The 27,270-nt window shown below is 42.5% G+C and overlaps 1 protein-coding gene across 3 annotated transcripts; it reads left to right on the top strand.

Moving 5' to 3' along the window:
- Positions 1-4,114: 4,114 nt before the first annotated feature.
- Positions 4,115-27,235, top strand: SERPINE2 (serpin family E member 2). Of its 3 annotated transcripts, none has more exons than XM_056499339.1 (10): positions 4,139-4,200; positions 17,156-17,430; positions 18,630-18,746; positions 19,891-20,118; positions 21,162-21,359; positions 23,718-23,916; positions 24,055-24,155; positions 25,136-25,222; positions 25,728-25,811; positions 26,573-27,235. In XM_056499339.1, exons 2-10 carry the CDS (start codon positions 17,175-17,177, stop codon positions 26,608-26,610), a joined length of 1,308 nt encoding a protein of 435 aa, XP_056355314.1. In that variant the 5' UTR covers positions 4,139-4,200; positions 17,156-17,174; the 3' UTR covers positions 26,611-27,235. The 3 variants fall into 3 exon arrangements, with proteins under 3 accessions (XP_056355315.1, XP_056355314.1, XP_056355312.1); XM_056499337.1 differs by having other exon boundaries at positions 18,627-18,746; XM_056499340.1 differs by lacking the exon at positions 18,630-18,746 and having other exon boundaries at positions 4,115-4,200.
- The last annotated feature ends 35 nt before the right edge of the window (positions 27,236-27,270 follow it).

Raw genomic sequence — 27,270 nt, 5'->3', positions numbered from 1 at the left:
CACCCTCCCAAAGGATGATTTAAATATGAAGTTACGATGCCGTGCTCTTCCTTCTGCCTGCTCAAATGCATTTTTAATTCTTTATTGCAGAGTAGGAAGGCACCAAAATCTCTCTTTCTTCAGAAAAGCCTCAGATAGGGTGGACAGAGCTCTCCTGGGAACAGCAGCAGCTCTCCTCCTGCCTTCACTGGAATGAAAATCCCAATCCCTGTGTTCTAAGCAGCCACCTAACCCTGAGGTACAGGAAGAATGGGTGCTGCCTCCTCCCTAGCTGTGAGTTGGAGCACAGCACCAGGTACTCGGTATTTTTTATGCAGGCAGTCTCAGCAGTGACCAGAGTCACCCAGTGAGCCAAACCACCAGCCTGATTGTACAGGAGTGTGGGCAAGAGCAAAAGCTCAGGCTTAATCTTTCAACGGATATGAGCTCTTCATGGTCCACTCTGGACTTGGACATTCTTTGTGAAGTCACCATTCAGTGAATGAATTTTCTTACAGTGAATGTACAAAATACGGATGATTACAGTGTTCTATAAAACCCAAAAACTGGACACACTGTTTACTTCAGTAATTATTTCCTCATTACAGGCAAAGCATTTCAGGGCTGCTCCTCCTAAGGTGCTAAGGTCACCTGCTTTGGTGATTCTGTTGTAAGCCTGCTGTGTCCCAAGGCACCAAGATTTCCCAGTTAAAACACTGCAGATGAACACAATGAATAAAAAATGGAAGAATTGTTGACTGGATATGTTTCCTTATTTCTGACACCAATGAAGTCAGCCTGCTTGTTTGCAGGGTGAAACAGAGTACAAACTTTTTAATCCTCAATCCCAAATTCACCTAAAAGATTTAGGGCCAAATATTCCTCTTATTTACACCAGTGTAAATTTAGGGAAATTTCATCCAACTTAATGTACTGCCAGGTGGTGGATTTTGCCTCAGATCTCATTATTTTTGGGTTATTATTTATACTCAGCCACTGTGTATATACACAGATACAAAGGAGTAATTTTTGCCAGCAATAAGAGAGTGGAGTTTGCTATATAAATCGGTATTTCTCAGTCAATATGTTGCAACCCCTGAAGGGGTTATAAAAACCATCTGGGGGCTTGTAAAGAACTGAAAATTTTATAACAATCTAAAGCAAGGAAAATGTCATTTCTTCTATTCTCCATAGAGCAGCACCATTCTTTTGGCAACCTGTCAAAACCATACATGAAACAATAAATTCTTTAGGCTTATCACTTTTACCATATTTTTTTCTTTTTTACTTTAGCTTTATAAAACATGGATGAGAACTGGAAAGTTTCTTCTTTTTCCCTTTTATGTAGGATTTCCTATCTGAACTGCTTGAGAAATGTTGCTTTCAAATTTTTGGCCTCAAAAGACAGTAAATTTACTTAAAGGCCTCCGCCTTGGTCTTCTCCTAACCTGCTTGTTAAAACTACAGCCTATTTTGTCAGGCTTAGGCTTGTTTGTGTTGGAGCCAGTTTTTCTATTTCACTGTGACTTTCTGCCTGTCAGTTTCAGCCTAAATCATACAGGGAAACATCGACATTTCCCTTTGTGGGAAGAGATGTTTTGCATCAAGTGGAAAAATGGATGAGATTTCCTGTATCCTCATTAGCAATGTGGTGTACGGTTTGAAATCTGCCCTTTCTAAGGTGAGATACCATCTGAAGAACCTCTCTGCTTTTAAGTATAGCCTCACAGCACATACAGCTTGTCAGTGAGTTTTGCTTTCATGTACACATCTTTCATCTCTGTGCATAGGTACTTATCTACAAAATTAATTCTAGTAGCAACCAAGTGTGGCCCACCTAAAGGAATCAGAGGATAAATTCAGAAGAAATGGCTCATGGTTGTTTTTTCCCCCTGCCAGGATGAGATGTCTCACACAAGGACTGGGCAGGCAGCAGAGCTGGTGAGGCTATGAGACCCTGAGCAGGGTAGGGGGAAAATGAGGTGAAGGTAGTGCTCCCTTTTTGGCAGCTGCTCGATTGGGTGGGCAAATCTCAGGCAGCTTCACCTCAAACTCCTCCTGACTTCAGCTATTTTTGCCTGATTTCCACAAATTAGCTCTTTGTTGATGCAAAGCACTTAGTAATGTGGTGCCTCACTCTTTCCGAAAAGCCTGGCTTGTTAACTGTTTAGTGGGCACAAATTTGATCCCTCAAACCACTTGCTAAGGAGCAGGAACAGTGACTTCTTGCCTGGGTGGGAGGTGGTTGCCCACAGCCAGGAACTGAATGAGCTGTGGGCGATGTGGCAACAACTAGTGGGAGGAACTGCACTTTGGCTTTGATGCTTTAGCTCCAGTTTCACTGGACTGGAACTGTGCTGTCCAAACTGGGTGGAATCAAAACTTGGACAATTTCATGTAATTTTCTTGGAACACAGCTTCCTCTTCCCTGTCCCGTTTCTACTGAAGACAGACTACAAAGCCTGCACGTGCAGAGACTGGGTTCAGATCCAGGCTGAGGGCATTTAGGGGCTTGGCTGTTGCCTTAGGTCTTCAGGCTGTCTGACTAGAACCAGGATTCCTGCTCCAAGTTCTGAGTTCAGCTAGCTAGCCAGGCTCTAGCTCTTCTGCTACCTTTCCATAAACAAGATTATTCCAAATGCTCCTAAAATCATTCAGTGATATTTTCCCATGTGGTTTTCATGATGCTGAGTAGTTGGGCAGGAGATCTAACATGGTCTAACAGCTTTCTGCCATCATGCCTGAGAGAAAATGGATACTCAAGGATTATCTCTGCTAATATGAAAAATCATGCAAAAGGTGGTTGTTGGGTATTTTTGTGGGTTTTTTGGCTTCTTAATTAATCTCTATTTTCAATTCAGAAATGGATCTGTGCAGAAATGATGGTATGAAACATTTTAGGAATAGAAGCTAAATTTTAATTAAAATTTAAAAATCGAGCTGGTTAGTAAATAGCCTAACAAATATCCACCTCAGCTGGTGCTGTCCACAAAGAAAGCATTCCTGGACAGCCCAGCCTTCTAGCACCAGCACCTTATCTTGGCCTAATTCCCCGTGCCCTGGCAGAGGCTGAGCTCCTTGCCCCTGTGCACTGCCTCACTGTGCCACCTCTCTCACCCATCTTCCCATCATTTTGGTTTTACCCAGGCACAGAGGCACCTTGATGGACACAAGGCTCTCCACAGTAAAGACCAGCAGCAGCTGCCCCGCTGCTGCTCCAGCTCATGCCAGGAGATGGGTTGTTTTGATTTTTTATCCAGAGAAGTCCAAACTCCTCAGGGAAGAAATGTGGTTTATTGCATACTCATCCTGTTTCTTCAAAGCTGAACTGTGCCATGCATGAAAATTTTTTTGGAAACGGGGAGCAGAAATGATGATTTAACAAGGCAGTGCTGTCCACTGCCGCACCAACACACCGAAGTTGTCAGCACGACTGTTTTTGTACAGAGTGGAAATTCCTTCTTGTGCTTTGTCAGACAACAAGTCCAGGGCAGTCAGTCAGTGCTAACATGTGCTTTCCCAGGTTTAAACTCCTGTCCTGCCACACTGCTCTGTGCCTGTGCTGTTACTGTGGAGCAGCAACAACTTCCCTCTGCCAGATCCCTGAGGCTGTTGTGCAGATTAAAACCCCAGTGCCGCACAAGGGATGGAGGTCCTAGGCTGAGGCATTTCCTTATACCTTAGCGAGGATGCGGGAGCAGTGGGGAGCGCTCGGGGACGCCTGGCTGCTGCGGGGAGGGGTCCCTTGGCCAAAATCCCCCACCGTCCCAGCACGCCCACGGTAAGGGTCAGCATGGAGATGTTCTCGGTGTCTCTGTCCCCCCACCAGCCCCCGGGTGTCCTGCTCTCCTCGCCCCGCGGGCACGCCCACCGCCGCCCCGGCTCCCCGCTCTCCCCGGCACGGCCGGTGCGCCTCCTGCTGCGCCCGGGGCTGGGGCCGCTCCCGGGGGCACCCCGGGCCTGGGGATGCGCTCCGGGCTCACGGCCCGCCCGGCACACGGAGCGCACACGGAGCCCGGCCCCGGGCTCGCCCCCCGCCCCGCTCCGCTCTCGCTCCCGCTCCCGGCCGCGGGCAGCGCTGCCCTGGGCGGGCCCGCGGCGCTCGGCGAGGGGCGGGCGGGCGGGCGGGGCGGCCGCGGGCCCTATAAATGCCGGGCGGCGCCGCCTGCTCCGGCCGAGCGGCGCGGGGCGGTGGGGCAGCGGCGGAGAGCGGCGCGGGAGGTGAGCGGGGCCGGCGCCGGAGGGGCGGGCGGGAGCCGGGGCCCCGGGCGGAGCCGCCGGGAGACCCAAAGTTTGGCCGCTGGCAGCCCGAGGCCGCGGCGCGGGGGTCGCTCCTCGGTGTGCGTGCCTCTTACCTGCTCTCAGAAGTTTCCCGGCGCCGGGTGCGTGGGCACTGTGCCGGGAGCAGGGCTTCTGGCGCGCTGAGCTGGCTGTTTGTGAGCAGGCAGGGTTTTCCCCGAAGGCAGCGCGTTTTGAGGCTGGCAGCATCGCCGGTGCGGGAGAGGTGGCACTTCCCAGCCCGGCTGCGCTGCGAGGGCTTGGGCACTGCGAGTTGCTCGTGTCTCTTGTCTGCTGTGAGAGAGAGCTTGCTGGTGTTGTGCTGAATAAAAGTAATAAATCATAATTCAGTTGGTGACTGAGATTCTCTTGGCATTTCGAATGACAGGGTAACGGGGTAGGAACATGTACGGCCATTGCCCCTTGGGGAGGAAGGGGTGATATTCTGATGCTGTTACAGGATTTGGATAGGGCTGGTGGCATCACGTTGTGTGCTGAAGCGGAGAGCTGGTTAGCTGAAACTCTGACCTCGGCTCACTTTGGAGCGATATGGGAGCTGCTTCGTGTATCGTGTTCTGGGAAGATTTGGAAATGCAGAGTCCTTTGTCTCTTGGTGGAAATAGTGCCTGATGTTTTGGCTCGGTACTGTGTAATGCTGGAGTATCTTAACAGAAAGATACCTTTGGAGAAACCATTATACTAACAAATAGGTGTTAAAATATCGACTTTCTCATAAAACTGGGGAATATCTGTTTATGGATTAGAGGCCTTAGTGTGATTTATTTCTCTCCCCCTTTCTCAATATGCTTGCACATGATTCTGAACGTGGTTTGGCTTTTGTGGTTGTAGTCGCATTCTTGGGCAACTTCCTGAAGGAGAAACCTGGCAGAATGACTTTTTTTCAGTGTACTGAAAAATGAGTTCTTCCTTCACTTTCTCTGGTGTGAGCATTTAGTAATGTCTTGTCCTCAGCTTGCCACAGGAATTCATTAGAAACCTGACTTCGTAGGGACTGTTCACAAAATGTACGTAGGTGTAAGCGGCTGTGCTGCTGTGTAGCTTCGGAGAAGCTGCAGACATCCTTGAGAAAGTGAAAAGCAGCTGCATGCCTGCTGAGTGCTCAGATCGGTCTGGAGTGTGAGGTGAAGACCAATGCAAATAAGAAGGCAAAATTATTAAGTAGATTAATTCAACTGCATATAAGATATACCAGGTTGGAGATCTAGCCTTTTGTGGGGTGTAATTAAACTCATGAGAATAGCAGCTGTTTGGCACTGGAGCAAACGTTGAGTGATGAGTGCTAGTCCACAGCTTTTTACAATTAAAGACAACTTGTATGTCAGGCAACCTATAAGAAAATTGCGTCAATTGTCACTTTAAGATGCTGGAAGGCAGCTTCTCTGGGCTTTGCAGTCTTATGTGCTCCCCAGGTGTGAGGGTGGTAGAAGAACTCCTCTTTGCTTTTGATTGGTGATGTGGCCATCACTATAGTCACACATGTATTTATATCTATCTATAGCTCTATGTATCTCGTGTGGGAGGCAATAGAAACTCATGTCAGAAAAAAAAAGAAAACAGAAACCTGCAGTGGATTTTGTCTCAAGGTGTATACAGAAGTGTTGAAGCTTCTGTTTGGTGTTGTCATTGACAACCGGGAGAATAGCATGTCTTAGTGGCATGTGGAGACTTTTAGCCTGAGCGTCCAAATCACACAGGCAGAAACGTGTTCCCGACCTGGAGTTTCTTACCAGCATCTGTTAGGCAGAAAAATGACAAGCAGGGAGCCCAGTAAGTTGCACCAGGTATTTTTAGACTAGATTGAAGTGAATGTGTCTGTATAATACTGAAAAATAACCACCTCACCTTACTGCTGGGAATTACAATGGAGATACACGCAATTTATATGCATCCCCAGCAAGGGACAGTTCAGAGGGAGCTCTGAGTAGAGATTTCTGGTGGTGGGCACAGCATCTACTGGGCTCATGCAGCTGGTTGTAGCTTTTGGTTCTTGATAGGAACTATTGTGCTTATTCCTGAAAAAACTGAGGCTCAGTGGAAGGTTTTTCTTGGAAGCTGGGGTCAGGGTTGTCTGGGCTGCTTGAATTGCCTAATCACAAGCATGCATGAACGATCATGCTTTTGTAATACTAATTATGGGGAAATTAATTCTAATCATCAAAACATTTCCAGTCAACTTTGTTAACTGACTTCTTAGATTCTCTAGAGTCCAAGATTTTGTGCATGAGAAGACAGGGAAAAGATGGATAATCATCCCTAATCTGTAAAGTGTTGCTAAATAGTCATCTTTATGTGCCTCTGGGGATCTTCCTAGTCACCTGTGACATAGCTAGCAAGTCATGTTTTTCAAAGTGCTGGCCAGTAAGAACCATGTAATTCAGTGCATGTGTACTAGCCATAAGCATCTTTTAAATGAGTGTAGTGATATAAAGATTTCTCTTTTTTGCTTTTAAGAGCAGGTAGTAGTAACATGGTGCAGTCAGTCACCTACATTTGAGTTTAAAGATTTAGTGTAAGTGTAAAGATTCAGTGTAACTTAGGGAGCTATGAAAATATAAGGTAGTTTTATTATTTTTGAAGTGATAGCTTCTTTGTGTAAAAACTAGAAAGCTGAATATGTACAACCTTGTACACGTTCAGGTGTCTCCTTTGGTGATGGTTAAAGTGATGGGAGGAGAGCAAAAAGAGGTGGTAGTGTTCTACAGCTGGAGCTACACAAATGTTTAGGCTGGCATGCTGTGGGGTGAAAAAGCTGTCCTGTGTTCTGCTTGTTCCTGTCTCTTTAGGGATAGACTCTAGTTTATACTTCTGTGAATACTTCTGCAGGCAGAGCTGAGGTCTCTGCTGAAGTGAGAGCCAGTAATCATGGACTGGAAAAGTATGGGGTGGTTTTAGTGGCAGTGCTAGTATAAGCCATAGGTTCTTGAGCTGAAATGCGCTTAAATGCTAATTGAAATGCATTCTAAATCCATTAGCACCTCTTCTTGAGCAGTATCTGTGGAAAAACATGCATTTTGGCAGCTGCTGTATCTTTTCTGTGGTCTGGTGTTCACCTTTAATGCCAGAAAGATGTTTTAACCCTTATTTTCAGGCTGAAATCAGAAGGTGCTTTATGCTGGGGTCTGATAATTATGCCACAAAGCAGTTTAAGTGAAAACCTATTCATCTTGTGGAATTGTCTCCCTGTGGTGAAAATGTCAGTTTTGCTGACCATGCTCAGCCATGTGATGTAAAGTGTGGGCTTCAGGCAGTCTACTGTTGTCTTCCTGGGCTTTAGAAACAGCAGCTTAAAGTTCTCTTCAGCATTATGGGACCATGAAAGCAGTTGTGGAAGTCATCAAGCCTGATGGCCAGTGAGCACTGAACTGAAGAAGCCTGTTCAAGGCTGTGTGTATGTTGTGGCCTAGGCATGCAGGTAGGTTGCTTTGTGAGAAATATGGGTTAACAACAGACTGTTAGTCTGCAGTACAGTAGTAAATCCTCCTGGAGTCTCCAGAAGCACTAGTGAGAAATGCTGGTACATTCTAGCTTTCTTAGTTTGGCTGATGGTACAGGGGATGTGAATTTATGTTCATCAGCTATGTAGCTTCGACCAACCCTGTTTTTTTACTTAAATGCTCTCTATATTATTTAACAACTTGCTCTTTAAGCTTTTGCTCTTGCAGAAGGGATGTTGAGGTATTTAGTGATTTTTCTTGCTGCTTAGATGATTCTATCATCTGGTGTGAGCTGTAAGCTTGTGCTGGCCCAAGGCTGAATGGGGTTTGAGGTTTTTGTTTGAATAGGAAAGGGGCAGTTTCCCATTGGCTCTGACATGTTACAGGTACAAAACCAAGAGGAGAAAACATAACTAATTTTTCCTCTTCCTTTCTGTTACCCTATAACTTTGCATCCCTATGCAATCTAAGAAATGCTGTGTAGAAGTTGGTGCATTATCTATAGCTATATGTCTCCATCTTGCTATACAGCCTCCTCTTCCAGAAAGAGTTGCTCATGTGGCTTTCTCAGGAGTTAACAAGCTGAGGCCTCCAGCTGCTCTGGCAGCTCGGTTGAAGAGGTTGCTTTCCCAGCTAATTGCCTACTTCCTCTGCAGAGGTTCGTCATCTGTGTTACAGAAATAGTGATGGACTCTGTGGAGGCTCAGCCAACACAGCTCACAACTCAGCCTACAAACTCTCAAGCTGAACTGAATCAGACAGTTTAATATACCAGGTCACGACCTGCTCTTGGAGAATTCTTGTGCATAGTTCATACTCAGTTGTCCCTTTTTTACTATGGAAATTTAAGTCTTGCCTTCCCAGAAATGTGTAGTAAAGCCAGTGGGATCAGTCAGAAGTGACGTCAGTTTAACAAGAGTGTTTTCTTAAATACAGGTTTTTAAATACCTGGTAATTCTCTTATTAACTGGTTAATGTAAGTCTTCTTGCAGATGACTGAGGAGGTCATACAGACAGGGTTCCCAGCACAAAGCGTAATTCCTGCATCCTTACAGCATCTAGCATCTGGGACTTCTGATGCTCTTGTGGTTGGCTAGTTCTGCTTCTGGAGCTTTCTGGGGGAAAAGGTGAATATAAGTAAATCTCTGTGCCATAAAGAGAAGTGTGAATGCCCTTGTCCCTTTTGGGTAATCTTCAAGCTAGGGCTGGAATGGCTGAGAAAAGGCCACTAAAAACTGATCTCTCATGTTCCTATGGGCCTAAGTCTGTTTCAGTGATGCTGTCCTGGATGCAGAAAGTCCATATACAGTTTATCTTAAATGTTAATAACTTGGCTACATTACACTTTAAGGGTTATATTTGTTATCTAGTTTTTCAGATTAGTAATCAACCACTTCCTATTTGCAAGCTAATTTAGAAACCCAATGTTGTACAGTGTGATTAATAAATAAAAGGCTAGTCACCTAATACTCTGTGGGTCTCCAACCACAAGTGTAGTAAATGGTTAGAACACTATTCCTGATCTCTCCAAGTATTTTGTCATTCTCTGTGTACAAATGCATAAAGTATCAGGTTTTGGCTATCAATGGGTTTGTGTAAGAGCAAGTTTTTACAAGTGTCATTGTTACGAACAGAGAATACTAGAGTTTCAATGACTATTGAAATGACTATTGACTGTATGCAAATTTAGAGAACTGTCAACACTGTTACTGCTGTAGTATTTCCTCTTGAAGGATGAGTGATAAGTAAAAACTTAATCATGCAACAAAAAAAAGCAATTCAGTATTATTCACATTATTTTAAGTGAGGTTTCTGAAAGTCCTCTTGGGAGACTGTCCCCGTCTTCTGTTACCAGTTGGGTGTCCTTAACCCAGCATGTATTGGCTTTAGTTAGATGTTGTGTGGCTGATAGATCCTGCCATCTCTCTTGGCTTCCCAGGAGTAATTAAAATGTAAATAATAGAAAAACAGAATGGCTCCATAGCCTGATTTTCAGTTATGTTGTAAACCCTGACTACACCATAGAGTGTGGAGTGAATTGGGCTTTGTAGCATTGTTTAGTAGGAAATATAAGTGCCTCTTTTGTAGAGTAACTTAAACCTAAAAGTTGTAGAATCTGAAGGCAAACAGTCATCTCTCTTCTACTCTGCAGCAGCTCACATGCCTTGTCAAAGCTCTGAAATATGAGATATTGGCTTGAGGACTCAATTCTGTACCTTTAGTTTTCTTTATTTCTTACACAGGTTGTTTTTTTTTCCTTTGCCTGACGGTTCTTTAAGTCCAAGTGTTACAGGTATTGGTGTCTTAACTCTTCTGGAGAAGGATGTATCCCGAGAAGTCTTGGCATTCAGTCTTTCCCAAGCACAGTTCCCCAGTGGCCATGGAGCCATCTCCACAAGTCTTTCTACCCTCCCAGCCTGGTAGGTGCAAGAGGCAGGGCATGTGTCACAGCCAGCAGATTAAAATTTACTTGGGAAAAGGAGAACCAGATTTGTAGTTGTGTGAGTCTTGCTATCAGATGACACCAAGATACTGCAACAAGTGAAAATTAATAAGACTACTGGGTTTCCCTTTAATATTTTTTTTTTAAGGAAGGAAAGATGGTAAAATTCTAAAGCAAAGGTGGGGTTTGGGTGAAGGTGATGGTGAGGTACCTGATAAGACACCAACCATTGTTAGTCTAACACCTTGTGGACTATTTACTTCATAGATCTGTACTTACACAGCCTGTTGCCAAAGAATTAATACCCTGTACCTTATTAATGGGAGCTTGCAGTGCTGTAGGCTTGCCTTTGGCTCCTAACAAGCCTGTGGTTGCACAGTGAGCGTTGCTAATGTACAGTAATGTGGGAACTGTGGTTTTCTGAGGCCTTTCTTGCACAAAAAAACTAGGGAGCTTGAGTTTAGGCAAATGCTGTGTTTGTGGAACCCCTGTTCCCTCTACTGGGGTGAGTCCAGAGAAGAGGGTATAGCCTCCCCACTGTGTTGTGGAGCACTACTGTGCTCCCTTTTTTGGGGAAACTGGTTCTGCAGCATTAGTCTTGATGAGCTGACTGCCCCATGCTTGTTTCTTTATTATGTTAAAATACCCGAATTGCATAAAGAACTTACGATCACCCAAACCACTTCTTTAATAAAGAAGTAATTCAAAGCATAGTTCTCTTTAATCTTTCTGATACCCTAAGATGTGATACTAGATCTTGGAGAATTTTGTGGAAACTACTTTAAATACAGTAATAAATAATACCCAGAAACTTCAGCAATTATAGTTGAGCCTACAGTAACAAGAGAACACAAAATTTGAAAATGGTGATAGAATTGTGCAATACCATAATAGTCTCCATAAGCCCCCTGCCCTGTCAGCTGTATTTGCTTCGTGAAGCAGAGCTAAATTTGGTTTTTTAGATCATGTATAAATGAGGGATGGAAGTAAATAATACATAAATGCCTATCTATGTTCTTGAAACTCTGAACAGTGTCTCTGTAGTTGTTGTACAGCCACAACTCAGTGGTGAAGTAAAAAACTCTGGTCAGCTTTGCATGATGTGAAACTGATCTTTGTAATTAACTGCCATGAACCACCACCAAATGCTCTAGAAGAATAGATACTGGTGAGAGAAATTAGTCTGGCTTGTGAACTGGATAACTCTGGCCATGAGGCTATAGACAGTTTGAAATGGATCTGGTCCCTCTGCACTTCAAGCTTAACAGAAATTCCCCCAAAGTGGTGGTCAGGACTCTTCATAAAGAAGCACTGAACTCTATCTTCCTGCTCATGTGGGAGCAGTGCTTGGACAAAGAGATGGTTCCTATGTGGGACAAGCTGGTGCTCTGCAGGGAAATTCCCACTTGGCTGGGGAGGCTGGTTGGACACAGCTTTCCAGAGTGCACTAAAAACCTGAGAGAAATAGGAATAGCAGAAAAAGGATTACAGTTGGGAGAGGAAATCTTCAAACCAATACCATGCTTTTTGCATTCATGTGCAACACTGGCTGCTGTGCCTAAAGTCAGACTGATGTCCTAAAAAACCCATCATTTCCAGCTTATCTCTGTGTACAAGTTATGTTTATATCTTGTTGAAAGTAACTTGCTCCTCTTTGGAGCAATGTGAGTGTGGAGTTGCTTAAAACCTAGCACTCATCCTTTCTTGGAAACACTGCATATACTAAACTTTCCAGGTATTGAGTAATAATAGGAGTTGTTAGATGAGATCTGTCATGTAGAAGAAGCCAGAACTTCAGCAGGCTGAACTCAGGTTCAGGATGAGGAGAGGATATTGAAGCTGAAGGCTTTGGCATGTAAGAAGCTCAGGCAGAAGGGGAGTCAGGAGTACCTATGAGGTGGGGGGAAGCCTACCAAGAGGCTGGAGTGTTTTACTGTGCTGCTAAGCAGTCATCAGCTGTAAAACAAGATCCTGCATGTGACCTTCCTGCTGCAACCAGAGTGGTCTCCTTGCTTGGGAGAAACAATTGCTGTATGTTCAGCCAGCTCCTTTAATAACTGTTAACAAGTTTGGTTGAGTATTTATTCAGTCCTGCTGAAGAGGGTTAGTTAAATCTGCATTTGGCCTGAAGTGAAGCTGCTTTCTTTCAGCTCGTATGTCAGTTGAAATAAGACTTTTAAATTAGTAGCCCAGATGACAGTGGCATGGAAACATCAACATCTCAGACTTGGAGAGGTCCCTGCATGTTTGTTCCAGGCTGACTTTCTCTGGTCACACAGGCTGCCCAGTGCCTGCCACGTGGGCTCAGGGGATCTGAGGTTTTTGGGCTTAATACAGCGAGACCAGCAATACCATGAGGCTGCTCTTCAGTTTTAGTCCATTCAGCTGTGCTTGCTGCTGTTTGGTTACAGCTATTCACAGAAATGCAGTCTGATATCTAAACTTCCTTATGCTTCAAATGTTTTTAAAGAAACTACAGAATCAATCTTGCAACTGCAAGAAGGAGCCTTTTGGATTACACATTACTGCTGTTGGAGTCAGGCTTCAAAATAAACACTTGTAGGTGTCTCATAGTGCAGTCATTACAGATATCTAAAAATCTATGTATGGTTCATTATTTCATCCTCAATCCACTGCAAAATGTTCTTCAGCCTCTCTGGGACAGGCCTTTTCTCCAACTTAGATATTAAATATGGGTATTTTTTCAGATCATGTTTTTGCCTCTGATCTTGAACCAAATTAATTTTTCTTCTTCCTCTTGGGAAGATTGCAGCAGCTTGGTTTGGCTCTCTGAAAATGAAGTCCTTCTTAAGTTAGTTTTTTGCTGTAGGAGGATCTTCATTGTTAGCAGTTTTTTTGTGCCTGCAGCTGAAGATGTAACTTTTCCCTGCTCCATCAAATACTCATGTAGACACAGATTAAACAGTCTGTATTAATATAGCTTTGCTTTTGTAACAAGCATTCTATAAATGCAGGCTGAAATATACAGTTGGTATGACAGTTCATATAACTACTTCCATAATAATTTAATCCAAAAATTTAAACTAGGTGGATGATCTGAATAGTTGAGCCTAGTGAGTGTTGAGTATCCTGCCCAGTATGTGTGAGAGTTAGTGTTTGCAGCACCAGCATGAAGCTCATCCCAAGACTGGTACCCCAAAGACTTACCTGTCATGAAACAACATAGAACCATTGGTGTACATAGGACATGCTGCTGTTTTCCTCTTCTGCCTTCCCCAGAGCTCTGTGCCTGACTGGAGTAGTTGTCTAAAAATTCATTTGTGGCTTAGGCTAGACTCTGCAGTCAGAGTTATAACTGGTGTGATGTGCAGGACTTGGGGTGGTGCTGTTCAGTGAGGTGGGGGAGTTGAGTTCTCGGTATGCTTGCTGTGGAAATGGCATCTCTCATAGATGAAGGGTTAAGAACTGGATTTGCATAACAAATTACAATGGCTGATAACACTGGCTGTGTTTCTTTGGGTTAGTGACAGTATTTCCATTGCGTGTTGAGAAGTTTAAATTGTGGATGTTGTCCTTCCTGTAAGTGCTCAGTCTAAGAAGTGGGCAACCTGCCCTAAAGAGGGACTTTTTTCGATCAAGCATCTTTCAAAAGCCCACATTTATGTAAATGAATTCGCCTATACACTTTCCTCCTTCTTAGTTAACTGTAAAAAAATATAAAGGTCATAGGCAAAGAAATGCCTAGCTTGTATTTTTGTTTGGTTTTCTGAAGCATTAGATTCAGATTTAACTATCACTAAGCTTTTAGCTTCAGTGTTATGAAAGCTTGTTGAAAGCTTGTTGATATTCTGTATAGCAGGTCAGCTGTTTTCCATCCTACACATCATACATCCTTTTGGATTTCTTCTCTCATCACTGTGCTTAAGCTGTTTCTTTCAGGATTGCAAATGCACTTCTTGATACTGAACTGCATAGGAGTTGAATTTACTGAAATCTATGATGGAAACTTCAATTACAGGGATGCCACTTCTCAAAGATTCAGTTATTTCCCCAGTTACCTGGTTAAGTTATGCAGTGGCCATAACAGGGCCAGGCCAAGAAGCAATTGCTCCGTAACTTGTGATGAAAAATAATTTTACTCTGTTTCCATGCTCAGAGCACTGCACGACTTTACTTCACTTATTGAATAGGTATCTGTTAGAGATTATGCTCCATAATAGAGACCAACCCATCTTAATTGTGTGTCAGGGGAGAGAGGTTAGGCAAATATGGAGAAATCTATGGAAACCAGATGTGGGAGGTAATTGGTTGAAACAAAAAAAAAAAATTCTGCAGCAGTGGCCTTGGGAGCAGAGTTGGGTTGCTTTGACAGGGCTTCACATGTCATGGGGAAAATGCAAGGCTGTTACCCTGAGTCTGTCAGACTGTCACCAGTGAAGTAGAAAACTTGGAGACTTGCAATATATTCTGGGAAAGGCAAGAAGAGGAATGTCTGATTTCTGTTAGGCTTGTGCAGATGAAGTAGGTAAATGACAATGAAACATTGTTTTATTTGATTTCAAGGTATCACTCCTGTCTGTGCCCTTATAGTATGGTTCTTGCCATGTAATGTGTCAAGGGTAGATTGCCCTCAAAATAGCCCAGTTTTCTGTAGTTTGCTGTCATGATCAGGTGGAGCTGCCTTAGTTAAAAACCTGGTTTTCAAATTGCATCTCCAGCTGTGCTCTGGTTATCTGGTACTGTCCCTGTCCATCACTGTGTGGGATAGGCTGTATTGCACCAACATGAACCATTGCTTGCTTCTAAGTGCATCTAGTAAGATTTTGTAATAGTTTCAGCACCTTGAAGTTTCTTTTGCTAAGATATTAGGTTGAGGTATAAGTCTGCTTAATATTGGGATTAAGAATTTATTTAAACTACTCCTTAAGCTTCTAGGCTTGGGAGAAAAGATGGTCACCAAACCACCAAAGAAAACCCTAAAAGCTAGCCATAAACATAGCTTTTCTTGGAAAGTGCCTCCTCCATTAGTGTGGAGCTCCTGCCTGTGAGAGAGGGAATCCTTGCCCTTAAGAACAAAATTAGAGGTTTCAGGTGGTTTGTACTAGTATCAAAGAACACTGAAGATTATTCCTTAACACTTTTCTTTTTTAAAGTGCTAGTATACTTTCCATTAGGCTGTTGGCTCTCCCCCATGACATTTTCTTGCTGTAGCTGGTGGTGAAGGGTCCAGCACAAACCTAGGAGTGACTTGTAACCTGCCTCAGGGGGGTCACAAACCCAATCTGTGGGGCTTGGATTTTGTTCCTGTAGGTCTCAGCTGCAGCTAGCCCAGTCCAGTCTAAGTTTTGGACTAAGCTTCAGTAGTTGCAGTGGATGGCTGATATGAAGCTCCTTTGGAAGGAATTGCACTGAAATTACTTCAGAACTGGAGTAGGTTGATGGAAAAGACTTAAATATTGGGTGAGCTGTTACCCCACTTTGTAGTACAGGATTTTTACTTTTGTATGACTTAAATCAGTCTAGCAAGTTCCTCTGGTCAGAAGTATACTAAGTTGGGTTCAGGGGAGATGGATGTCTAAACTCCTGCATTACTGCATTTTCAGCATTTGGCTCTTTCCACAACGTCAGACTCCAACAAAGCCAACTTTGTCCCCTCAAACAGTGTAGAAGAAAGTGGAAATGCTGTATTTGTCGCTTTCAAGTGTTTTAGCACAGTTAAAGTACATGCTATTAAAAGATGATTAAACAAATCTGTACAAACACCAGCTGGTTTTCTGGTAGTCAAGTGCTCCAGCATGGTTTGAACTCGCAGTGTAGGCAGGCTGGCGATGGCACAGCTCCTTGGGGTGTGTGGGAGGAGGCTGCCAGTGACAGGGCTGTGGCTCTGCTGAGCCCCAGGACCTTGGGGTGCTGCACCTGGAAGAGTGTCACACTTGCTGCACAGGGGGCTCCAGGGCAGAAGAGACCTGTTTTTGTATTTGTTATGCAAATAACACTTCGTTCAGTTGTTCACCTTCTGCAACCTTTCTTCTGAAGTCAGCTCTTGGCTGGTCTGGAAATGGAAGTCAGGGCTGTTAACCATGCCCATGAAATGTCTTTAAAATGTTGTGAACGGGGAACATAATTTAAGGAAATTTGAGATTATTGCATGTTTCTCTAAGTATCTCTTTGTCCTAACAAAAAGGGTTGAATGCAGTTTCATAGGAGGAAATACAGCCCAGTAGTTACAGTGCTCAGTGTTTGATATTTGGGATTGGCTCTCTGTAATCAGTTGCTGATGGGTCCTGAACAAAACGTTGCTGCTGCTACTTGTGCTTCAGTTCTTTGGAACTCATGGGTAATGATATTGACTTTTGTCAGGTGTTAGACCTGCATTTGAAGATTTGCCTATTTTTGAATGTTAATTTCATTCTGTATCCACTAGGATTTCTTAAATGGAAAATTACAGGTTGAAATCGAAGTCCAACATTTGCATTTTAAAATCTAAAATTTTCCTTTACCTTCCTGTTGTTGAGAATGGCAATTATGCAGCTAACTCTTATTGTTCTAGGCAGGTGTAAATTCCCACAACAGAAGGTCCGTTTGCATATGTATATATGCTTGTGTTCACTGCAGAAAATGATCTATGTGGTGTACTGTGCATCACATACAGTGGGTGAGGACTATACCACAACACTTCTCAGCACACACTTACCTTAAAGGGCAATCTAAATAGAATGCCAAAGCTCATTTGTCTGAAACACAAAACTATCTGAACTTGGGTGTGGTGGGAGGTAGTCTCCTAACTTGAAGGCTTTTGTCCTTTATATAGGCACTGAAATCTAGCTATGTCATGATTATCACTGCACCTAGAAACCCCTAGATCCAAAATCCTGGTAGTGGTAAGCAAAACACAGGTGTGAGTTCCATTGCCAGAGCTCTGTGAATGGAGTGTGGCACGTGTGTAAGACTTGCCTGCTCTTTAGGTAGGTAAGAATGTATGTTAAAAATGCTGTACTTGTGAAAGCTGGCTTAACTTTCCCCTCTTGTTTTCTTACAGGTATCTCCAACCAGGAATCATGAACTGGCAGTTTTCACTCCTCTTTGTTCTTGGGACTTTAATGTCTGTATGTTCCCAGTTCAGTTTTTATCCTCTGGAGGAGCTTAGCTCTGATGTTGGAATCCAGGTCTTCAATCAAATAGTGAAAGCTAAGCCTCAGGACAATGTTGTTGTTTCTCCTCATGGGATTGCATCAGTCCTGGGGGTGTTGCAGCTGGGAGCTGATGGCAAGACAAAGAAGCAGCTGACAACTATGATGAGATACAGTGTAAATGGTCAGTGATCCTAAGGTGGTTTTGGGTGTGTTTTGTCAGACTCTTCGATGTATGAGATGGCTTTCAAAGTGTGGTAGATTGCATCATGCACCAATTAACTCTGTTTACTAAAGCACAGAGTGGACATGGGTGAAGTTAATTGGCAATTTGAGCATGGGCATTTACATATACCCAAACTGGCTTGTAAGCAGTTTGGCTAATTACTTCAGGGCCCTGGCTAGAACTGTTTTTGTTCTTGCCAAATTGGTGTTCCAGAACAGGGTGGATGGTGATACTGTGCTAGTTCTGAGCAGAAAGGTGGCAGTACCCTGTTTCAGGCTGTACTGAATAATCTTTAATGTGCCATTCCATAGATAACAGGGCAAGAGGCTATTTCTTGGCATCTCACTGAATGCAGTGCAAACTAACCATACAATTGATAAGTTCACTTTTCTCTTCAGTTTTGTGTGTGTGTTTCTGCTGTCAGAATCCCTGTATGTGTAGTTCTTGTAGTGCCCTCCTTTTGAAACAGCCATTTCTGCTTGCCTGTGCCTGACACTGCATGCATCTGTGTTCATATTCCTCTGCCAGTGTCTGCCCCTTCAGAGGGAGTAGGCTGAAGATTCTTGCAGCTTTAATTTGCATGCTATTTTTGTGAGTGTTTGCCAGCAAGACTTAACATCTTAGTGCCAGCATTCTGCCTTACTTCCAAGAATAGAAAACCCTCCAGGAGGTAAGTGCACATTTAAATCTTGAGCAGTATTGTCATATAACATGTTGTCGTGACTTCATTTGCTTTGCTGTTTTGATCCTGGATATCAAGTACAACAAAATAATTTGACACCTTAACATCTAAATGATGTAGATTGAAATATCTTCATGGGATAATCAGCTCTCATGATATCTCAAATGATAATCTATTTGAATGCTCGAAATCTAAGTACTTGCAAAAATGTTAAAGCATTATATCAGCTGTTTCTATTTGGCCTTCAGACTGCCTAATTCTGACACACAGAGGTTCTCAAACACTTTAGAAGGGAGCCACTACCTGGTTAGAGACTTGTTATGGGATGCTGCCTATGTCCTTGCACAGGTTTCCCCTGCTCTTATTTGTGGCTACCTTAAAGTCCTTTGGCAACTGTAGCAACTGCTTCTTTGGAAAGGTAATAGTTGAAAAGTATTTAATTTGTGTTTAGCTGTCTTTTAATGCAATTTAGCAGCTGGAAGCAAAGAGGAGAGCCAGCATCATGAGACCAGCCAGCTCTCCCCGGACCACCAGCAAGTGCTCCGTGGACCACCAGTGGTTCACAGAATACAGTTTGAGAACCTCTGTTATGGTATGTTCTCCAAAAGAATTTGCCCATAATGGAGAGTGAACATGTAGAAGTTCATACCAGTGGTGCTGTTAAAGCATTTGTGATATATGAAACAGCAAAGCCATCTGAGGCTTTTCTTACCTGCAGCTAAGAGAATAACTCTGAACTAATTTATTCCTTTCATATCTCTTGTTTGTCTACATAAGAAAGTAGTCAGGAAATATTTCTGCCCAAATTACTGGGAAACAGAGGGAACCCATTAATACCAGCCACCCAAGGATGCTGTTTGATACCATGGTTGAACATGAGGTTGCCAGCCTGGCAGTAGCTTCCCTGTGTAGACAAGTGCTCGTTGATAAGGCGTAACACAGACCTGGGTATGGTGAGCATAGCAGTTCTTCTGTGCTGCCATATGCTTTCCCTCACACAGTGGAGGAGCTAGCAAGCACTTCATGCAATCTGCTTTCAGATCCTAAGGATCTCGACTAAGCACTGGAACCTACTACTTTCCCTTTTCCTTTTTTTAGAGGCAAGCTCATGTGTTAAGAGATTAACTCCTGCTTGTAGCTGATTTAGGCCAGGACTTAGTCTTTAAGGAAACTAAGACTCTACTTGGAAGTTTATAATAAAAATCTTGACAGTTTCCTTTATTCTCCAGTAAATGAAAAGGAACTAAAGAAAACAATTTTTCTTTTACATTCTGAGGCTCAAGACCATTTGTTGTGCAAATCCTGCAGAGCTCTGAGTGAGTAGGCTGACCATTTGACTTTTTGTCATTGTCACAGAACTGACAAGTGGCCTGGCTTATATGATATGAAATATTTTTGGAACAGTTTGTTCTGTGGAAAATCATGATTTGTAGCTCTACACTAATATTTGAACCTTAGTCTAATCACAAGCACTGTCTGTAACATTCTGAGCAGTCAGCTAGAGGTGCAGCAGGCATCATAGTGGAGGTTCATGTTTTTGCTGGGAATCAGTAGTATAATGCAGATGAGCCATCAAAAATGGGTATTTTGGAAGTCCTTTCAGATTGCTTGCTTTGGTCTTCCTTTTTTAGTCCAGCACTCAATGTCTGACTTTTCATGTCATTTATAGTTGCATATAAAGTGACTGTTGGTTTATCATGTTATTCTAAATTAAACTTGCTGTTTTTTCCAACTAGGAGTTGGTAAAGCCTTAAAGAAGATAAACAGGCTGATAGTCTCAAAAAAGAATAAAGACATTGTAACAATTGCTAATGCAGTGTTTGCAAAGAGTGGCTTTAAAATGGAAGTGCCTTTTGTTACAAGGAACAAAGAGGTGTTTCAGTGCAGTGTCAAGAGTGTGGACTTCGAGGACCCAAATGCAGCAAGTGATTCCATCAATCAATGGGTGAAAAATGAAACAAGGGGTGAGTATTGGTGAGTGCCTTTGTGCATGGCAGGGTGGTGTCTGAGACTTCCAATTCAGATGGAAATACTGGACAAAGATAGGGAGTAGAGAAATCTGATCTGCAGCTCAAAACTGTCTTTTAGCTGGCATTAGTGTGATGTTTTAGAGCTGGTGGGTCAAGAACCAGCAGTCTTGTTGCCCCAGCAGATGTGCCTGTGTAGTTGCCTGGAGGGATGTGTTTGGCGTGTGTATCCATCTGTCCATGGGATCAGAGCAGCTTTTTCTCTTTGCATTCAGGTAACTGATGAGAGATCCAAGCACAGTTGTCTTGGGGCCATGCTTTTTCAAACATAGATGCTTTCAGGCAACTCAGATGTTTTACTCAGTAAATCAGACTTATGGGAAGCTATAGGCAGTTCAGCTTTTGCTCTGACTGCCCTAAACTGTCTTAAGATATGAACCTGTCCTTAGGATTTGCATTTAGTGGAGGATTCTTAACTAACCCTGCCTTGACAAACTCCTCATGCTTCAAGCCTCTTGAACCAATTGTGAAGCCAGAGATCATGTTTTGCAGAATGTTCCCAGTCTTGGTGAACTATGTTTGGTACCTTTTGGAGCTAAAACAAGTCCCTCCTGGATGTGAGGAGTGTGTTAATGATGTTAGATGTGGTATTTGTGAAATGAGGCTGTCAAATTCTTTCTCGACCACATCACCAGTTTTGCATAGCAATGTTGCAAGCAGTATGTGAATGGGGAGGTGTTTCAGCTGAAACTATTCCATGTAGTCTTAGATCTGCTTACATGCTAGAAAGGGTAGAGCCTTTTTAGTTTTTAAAACATCATGCTATCATTTAGCAAGGTATGTTTATTTCTAGTTATCCCAAAAGTTTGCTTTTTGACAAAGAATACCGTTGACTTTATGAATTTTAAATATATTTTCCCATGAGGAGCTGGCACACTCACAGGTCAAGGGGTCTAAAGTAATGCACGTGTCAGATTCCTCAAAAACAGTTGGCCAGTGTTATGACAGCGAACACTCAAGAATTCCTTTATTTCTTCTAGGTATGATTGATCAGGTTGTAGCTCCAGATGATATTGAAGGCAGTTTGACCAGACTGGTTTTAGTGAATGCTGTGTATTTCAAGGGCTTATGGAAGTCACGATTTCGACCTGAGAACACGAAGAAGCGCCCATTTTATGGAGCTGATGGGAAGACCTACCAGGTTCCTATGCTGTCCCAGCTGTCCATCTTCCGCTGTGGTAAGCTCAGTGACTCCCACTACCACCAACAGTGGGTGTAGAATTTGCTCTTTCCTTTCAAACTGAAAGAGCTTGCTGTTGCTTCTTGTAGCTGATCTAGGAGGATTTTGTGGCAGAAGTCTCCTGCTGCTGAGGCATGGGCAAGGCACTTAACAATTGCCTTAAGGTTGGATGCTCTCTCAAGTATTGCCTTATCCTTTGCCTTCAAAAGGGAAAGTCTGAAGTACCCAAATTGAGAAATTTGCATGTTAGTTAAGCTTTGCTGTAAGAAAGTAAAACATGTTTATAAGGGCTGAGAATAAAGGAAAGCTGACAACAGGCAGAATAGTAGAGATTTACTGGTGGTGAGCTGTATTTGAAAGAGACTGGAGTAGAATCAGTTTATATTTTACTGCAGATAGAGAAATGGGACTTGCAGAGTCTCCAGTCCTGTGGGAGCCAGAGGAGCTGGGTTAGAATGCTGGCTATCTCCTGAGGTGTGAAACTGCTCCTCAGATTGAGTCACAAGTGAAAAGTAGTTCAGCAGGTTCTGCCAGACTTCCATCAGAGACTCTCAGAGCTGACACCAGCAGCTTGATGTGACTGACAACATACTTTGGAGCTTCAGTTTGCATCCTTATGGGGATTTTAGTGGTCAAAGTAAGATGGATGCTCTAAGTGTTACATCCTTCTAAGAAGTGCTGCCTGGAACTTACTTCCATGTGTACTAAATACAGTCTGAGAAATAGGCCAGAGAATACAGCTTGCTATAAATCTAAAAGCAAGACACACTGGGCTTTTAAATACCTGGTTTTACTGTTGGTACTGCTCAACTACTATTGGTAGACTTATGTTAAAGTAAACAGCTGTGACTCTGTCCCAAACCTGTATATTAGAGCAGATGTAATGTAATACTTTAACTGCTGAAAGTGTGAGCTGGGGGAGGTAGGGAAGCCTACTGCAGTATATACTAATTTTTGAGTTTCAAAGAAGTTCATAACTTAAAGTGGGGTTTAGCAAGACTATTATTTTGAAGGCTTTTGACTTCTGATGGTGGTTTTAATATCCATTATGTTGCTATGTGTTTAAGCTAGAGAAACTATTAAGGTTAGAAACGAACGAAAGGAAATGCTGCTGAGTTACAAAAACCCCAATGAGTCTTCAGCAAATGAGTATCTCTGGACTTCCTAGCACAGGGCTTCTAATTTATCTATGCTTGCAATGGGTTCTTTAAAATTTCAATATCCTAAGTATCTTCAGTCCCATCAACTGACTGAAGCTGAGCTCCCCTCCTGTTCAGTTTGCCTTGTGTGACTGTCCTGCAGCTGACTTCTGCAACCAGTGTTGGATCTGTAGGCTCCAGCCTGAGAATCACTGCCATAATAAAAGGAATAGTGAAACTGCCAACTTTGACATGATTCCTGCAAAACAGAGGTGCAGTGCTGCCAGTTTTGTAGCAATAGGAGTTTAGAGCAGGTTTCATGGCCCTAGCAACAAGGTTAGATTTGTAATGAAGCTGTTGATTTTCAGCTTGGGCTGGCAAGTACAGATTTAGATGAAGAAAGAGGGACGATAATAAGATCTTGCTGCTATCCTAAAAGCTTGCCTGAAATACTGTCTGTAGGTAAACTGACAAATTTTAACTTGAAACTACTATAAAAAGCATTTGCTTCCCAGCCAGAAATCTCACAGTAAGCAAAGGGAGCTTGGAGGGGGAGAGGGTGTCTCAAAGACAGTCTTGCTGTAACTTGGATGTGTTGCTATCTCCTTCCATCTCGTCTAATTGGCCTCTTGCACTTTCTTCAAGTGGCTGATTCCCACTATCTTGAAAGACTTCAGATTGCTTCCTAATCAGATCCTTATTAAGCAAGAAAATTAAGCAAATGCAGCAGACTCCTTCAGACAGGAACCAGGAGATTTTGCAATAACTCTTGGAGGAACAAGCTTGTCTGCAAGATCTCTTCAGTTTGGAAAGATAGTCTGCTGCTATTCCTTGCCTTTTTTTTTTTTTTTTTTTATTCTCAGTTCACAGTTGGTTCTGGTGCAGCTGAGATCTGAAGCAGAGATCCAGCTAATTCACGGACTTGGTCACTTCTAATGTAGCTGGCTTGCTGCACTGGGCTAGTGAGATTTGTTTTGGAAACAGCATGTATGTTAAATGAGTATTTGTTCCATAGTGTCATGCTGTCTGTGTTTTATGTCATACTAGCATCTGTACAGAGCTCATACCTTTTGAGGAGTTGCCCAGTCTGGGACTTTAGAAATGGTTTTGAGATGTGGGCAAAGCTTTCCTGACACTCTTCTAACAGTAGCTGTGTTAAGGTAGCAATTTAAGGCTATAATGGCTATGGCTCACTAGTTTGTTTGGGTTTTTTTTAGGCACTACAAGTACCCCAAATGAGTTGTGGTACAACATCATTGAGCTGCCATACCACGGGGAAATGATCAGCATGCTGATTGCACTGCCCACTGAAAGCACAACACCGCTCTCTGCTATCATCCCCCACATCAGCACAAAAACAATAGGAAGCTGGATGACAACCATGGTAGCAAAAAGAGTGCAGGTTATTTTACCAAAGTAAGTACTTATATAATACATTCCTTCTTCAGGGAGTGTTTGGGGGGTTATTTATATGTACCTCATCTGACACAGGAGAAGAAATACTTCAGGTGACTTTCCTGCATAATACTGATGCATTCTTTTTGTTCCAACCAGATTTACAGCAGAAGCAGAAACAGACTTAAAGGAACCTCTGCAAGCACTTGGTATTACAGATATGTTTGACCAGTCAAAGGCAAACTTTGCAAAAATAACAAGTAAGGGTTTTTTGTTTTAATTCATGGTGGTCCTTCATAGTTTCTAGCTCTGAATAAAGTGCTGCTTTTCCAATGCAGTTGTCTGCTTTCTCTTGGCTAAGTGTTGCCATGACATTTGAGCTGGTTTTATGTTGTAGCCAGCCAGGCATAACCTCTTACTTCTGTTCAGCATTGCAGTTGCTTTTTTTTATTCCCTTATCTTACATTTCAACAGGAAATCATGCTGGTCAGCTTCCTAAGATTTAGTATTGCAACCTGAGGGTCTTGACCATTGTCTGAAATATTTGTCAGGACTTAATACCACACCTTAGTCTGTAGCAAATACTGCAACTACAGTGTGTAACCTTCCCTGAAGTATGTGTTTAGGGACTTTTTGAGCTGTAAGAAAGCAAGTACAAAAAGCATTCACACTTCAAGGGACTGAATGAACTCAGAGCTGTAAATATTAGTATCTGAAAATGGGGTGTCAACTTTTGAACTCATGGCTGTAAAATGTCATCTTATCTCTTCTCTCCTTTCATTAAAATCCTGATTAGCTTCTATAGAGCTGTCTAACAAAAGTTCACTTTGTGCTGGCTTAATTTGAAAATCAATTCTTGTTTTATTGAAAGCCAGGTATGTTGCTAAGTGCTTTTTTTTTCCTGATGTTGAGACACATGGGAGTGTAACTTAAATTCAGATACCAAATATTTTGTGGTTTTTTCTTTAAATTAAAACTAAAAATACATGTGAGCACTTCTTAAACCATCAATAATAAAACTTAGTCAATGGGGAGGAAGGAGGAGTAAGATTATTCTCTATTTTTGTAATGACTCACTTAGTGACTGTATTCAAAGGTATTCTGCACTGCAGCTTTGGGATTCCAGCAGGATTGTAGCAGCTTTTAGTATTCTGAGCCATGCTGACAGAGCTGCTTAGCTACAAAGTACTTCAGGACTCTTAAGTTTTACTGAAGGTGCTCTTCTCCTTGGATCTTTCAGGAACAGAAGGTCTTCATGTATCTAATGTTCTGCAAAAGACAAAAATTGAAGTTAGTGAAGATGGAACCAAAGCCTCTGCAGCAACAAGTAAGCAATTGTGATGATAACTGTTAGACTTGGAAAAATTTCATTAGAAGGTTATGGCACTAGGCAAAGATAGCCCACTGGGAGATCACTGTGGCAATATGCTTGGGTTCACATCAGCTAATGGGTTTTATGTAATTTCTCAGTAAAATCTCAACTTGCCAGTGTTTATCACTGTAAGAAATATTAGCAGACTTCAAGAGAAGTGTCTTCTCATAGCTTAGACTAGGTCACTGATAGCATGTTCTGGCAATCCAGGTTACAAAGAGGAGTAAGCTACTATAGCCTTTGGGTGACAGCTCAAGACTTTCAGCTCTTTGTGGATCTTATGTCTTTTTAAATGCTTCTTGTAAGAATATCCTGTGACCTGTGTGGCTTTAAATGTCCAAGTTGGTAGGTTTTAGGCATTTGTATGCACCTATAAAACTATGTATATAGACTGAGTGATAGAGTGTATAATGTATTATGGTGCTTGATTTGTCTTACTCAAATTTTTTTTTTTTGCAAGCTGCAATTTTAATAGCTAGGTCATCCCCTCCTTGGTTCATAGTAGACAGACCATTTGTGTTTTTCATCCGGCACAATCCTACAGGTAAGCAGCATCTGTAAGTACTTTCTGGCTTAGAAACTGAGTAATCAATGATGTAATAGGGACAAAAGTCTGGAGCTACTGAATAACTATTGAAATAACTCCTGCATTTTTATGCCTTTAATTTTAGATTATTTTATTGGGAATGTGACTTGGAACAGGGAAAAACATACATTTTGGTTGTCAAGTTGACAGAAATAAGCATGGTGGGTTTGTGGGTATGAAAGAAGAGTCTTTAACAGTCATAGATCCCCTGAGTGCAGAGGAAACAGTTCTTTGTTGATAGTAAATTGGTGAATAGGACCTAGATTTCTGGACAGTCAGTGAAGCAGAGTTGGGGGTTGGGGATCTAGGGTGCTGCTCCAGCCTGCTCTGAACCATAAGTGAGTGTTCCAGTATAGTGCTCATGGCTTCTTTGCAGTATGGGCTGACTCTGCTAGAGCAGAATTGCTGTCCTTGGAGTGATGTGTATGATCAATGTGTGAGTTAGTGGGGAACAGTGCTGCTGCCAGCACTGGGGGAAGAGCAGGCTGCTGGCAGCAGGCCCCAGCCCAAGGCACCACAGAGCATCAACAGGACTGTGTGTCTCTAGAAATAGGAGCTGGCCACCTATCCAAACATACACTTCCCTGGGCTCACAGACCTGAGCAAGGCTGGATAAGACCGATGAGGTGGCTTGGCTGTGCTCTGTGGACTTAATGCTTTTATGGAAAAGTTGAACTCTATTTACAGACAGTAATCCTTGTTTTTGTTTCATCCCTCAGGTACAATCTTGTTTATGGGACAAATAAACAAACCTTGAATGTGGAAAAGACTTTCTTCAAGAAGTAAACAGGCACACCCCTGTTCTGTTAAATATTTTGTACACTACTCTGACTTCACTCAAGAACTAGTTTTAACCACTGACTAGGTTTTGAAACAGGAGTCAACATAGTTCTGGCTTTGTGGGGAAAATACAGATTGAAAACTACAGTATCTCTTCAAAATGTCTAAAAGATTCTCTAAACTACTGAATGGTTACCTATGCTAACAGCTTCTGAGCTTTTTCTGTATCTACTAAGAATTTTATGTATGACTTTTTGTGAGAGGATTTTAACAATGAATGATAAATGTTTCTATTAGTGTTGGTTTCTTTGTGTGGAAAAGGTCTAATTTTGTAGATACCACCTATCAAGATTACTTTTGGTTCTTGAGTATCTTGGTACCTGGATATTCTTGGTAGAAATAGAATAAAAGTTCTAGCAGTTTTTATATAGTGCATGTATCACTGAGAGTTTTAAAACTAATGTGGTGTTCAATACACATCGCATTGTCCTGTCTCACTGTAATGTAAACTTGTCATTGCTAGTATACACTTTCTATTGGATTTAAATTTTATATTTGTTTTTGTACAAAGGAAAGAAATAAAACTGCATTATGAACAGTCAGCATTGTGGATTGTGGATGTGCTGATAGATATTGG

Source organism: Oenanthe melanoleuca, chromosome 9 (genome assembly GCF_029582105.1).
Source record: "Oenanthe melanoleuca isolate GR-GAL-2019-014 chromosome 9, OMel1.0, whole genome shotgun sequence".
Taxonomy (NCBI): domain Eukaryota; kingdom Metazoa; phylum Chordata; class Aves; order Passeriformes; family Muscicapidae; genus Oenanthe; species Oenanthe melanoleuca.
The sequence above is the reverse complement of the archived record's forward strand: the minus strand, read 5'-3'. Positions and strand labels throughout refer to the sequence as shown.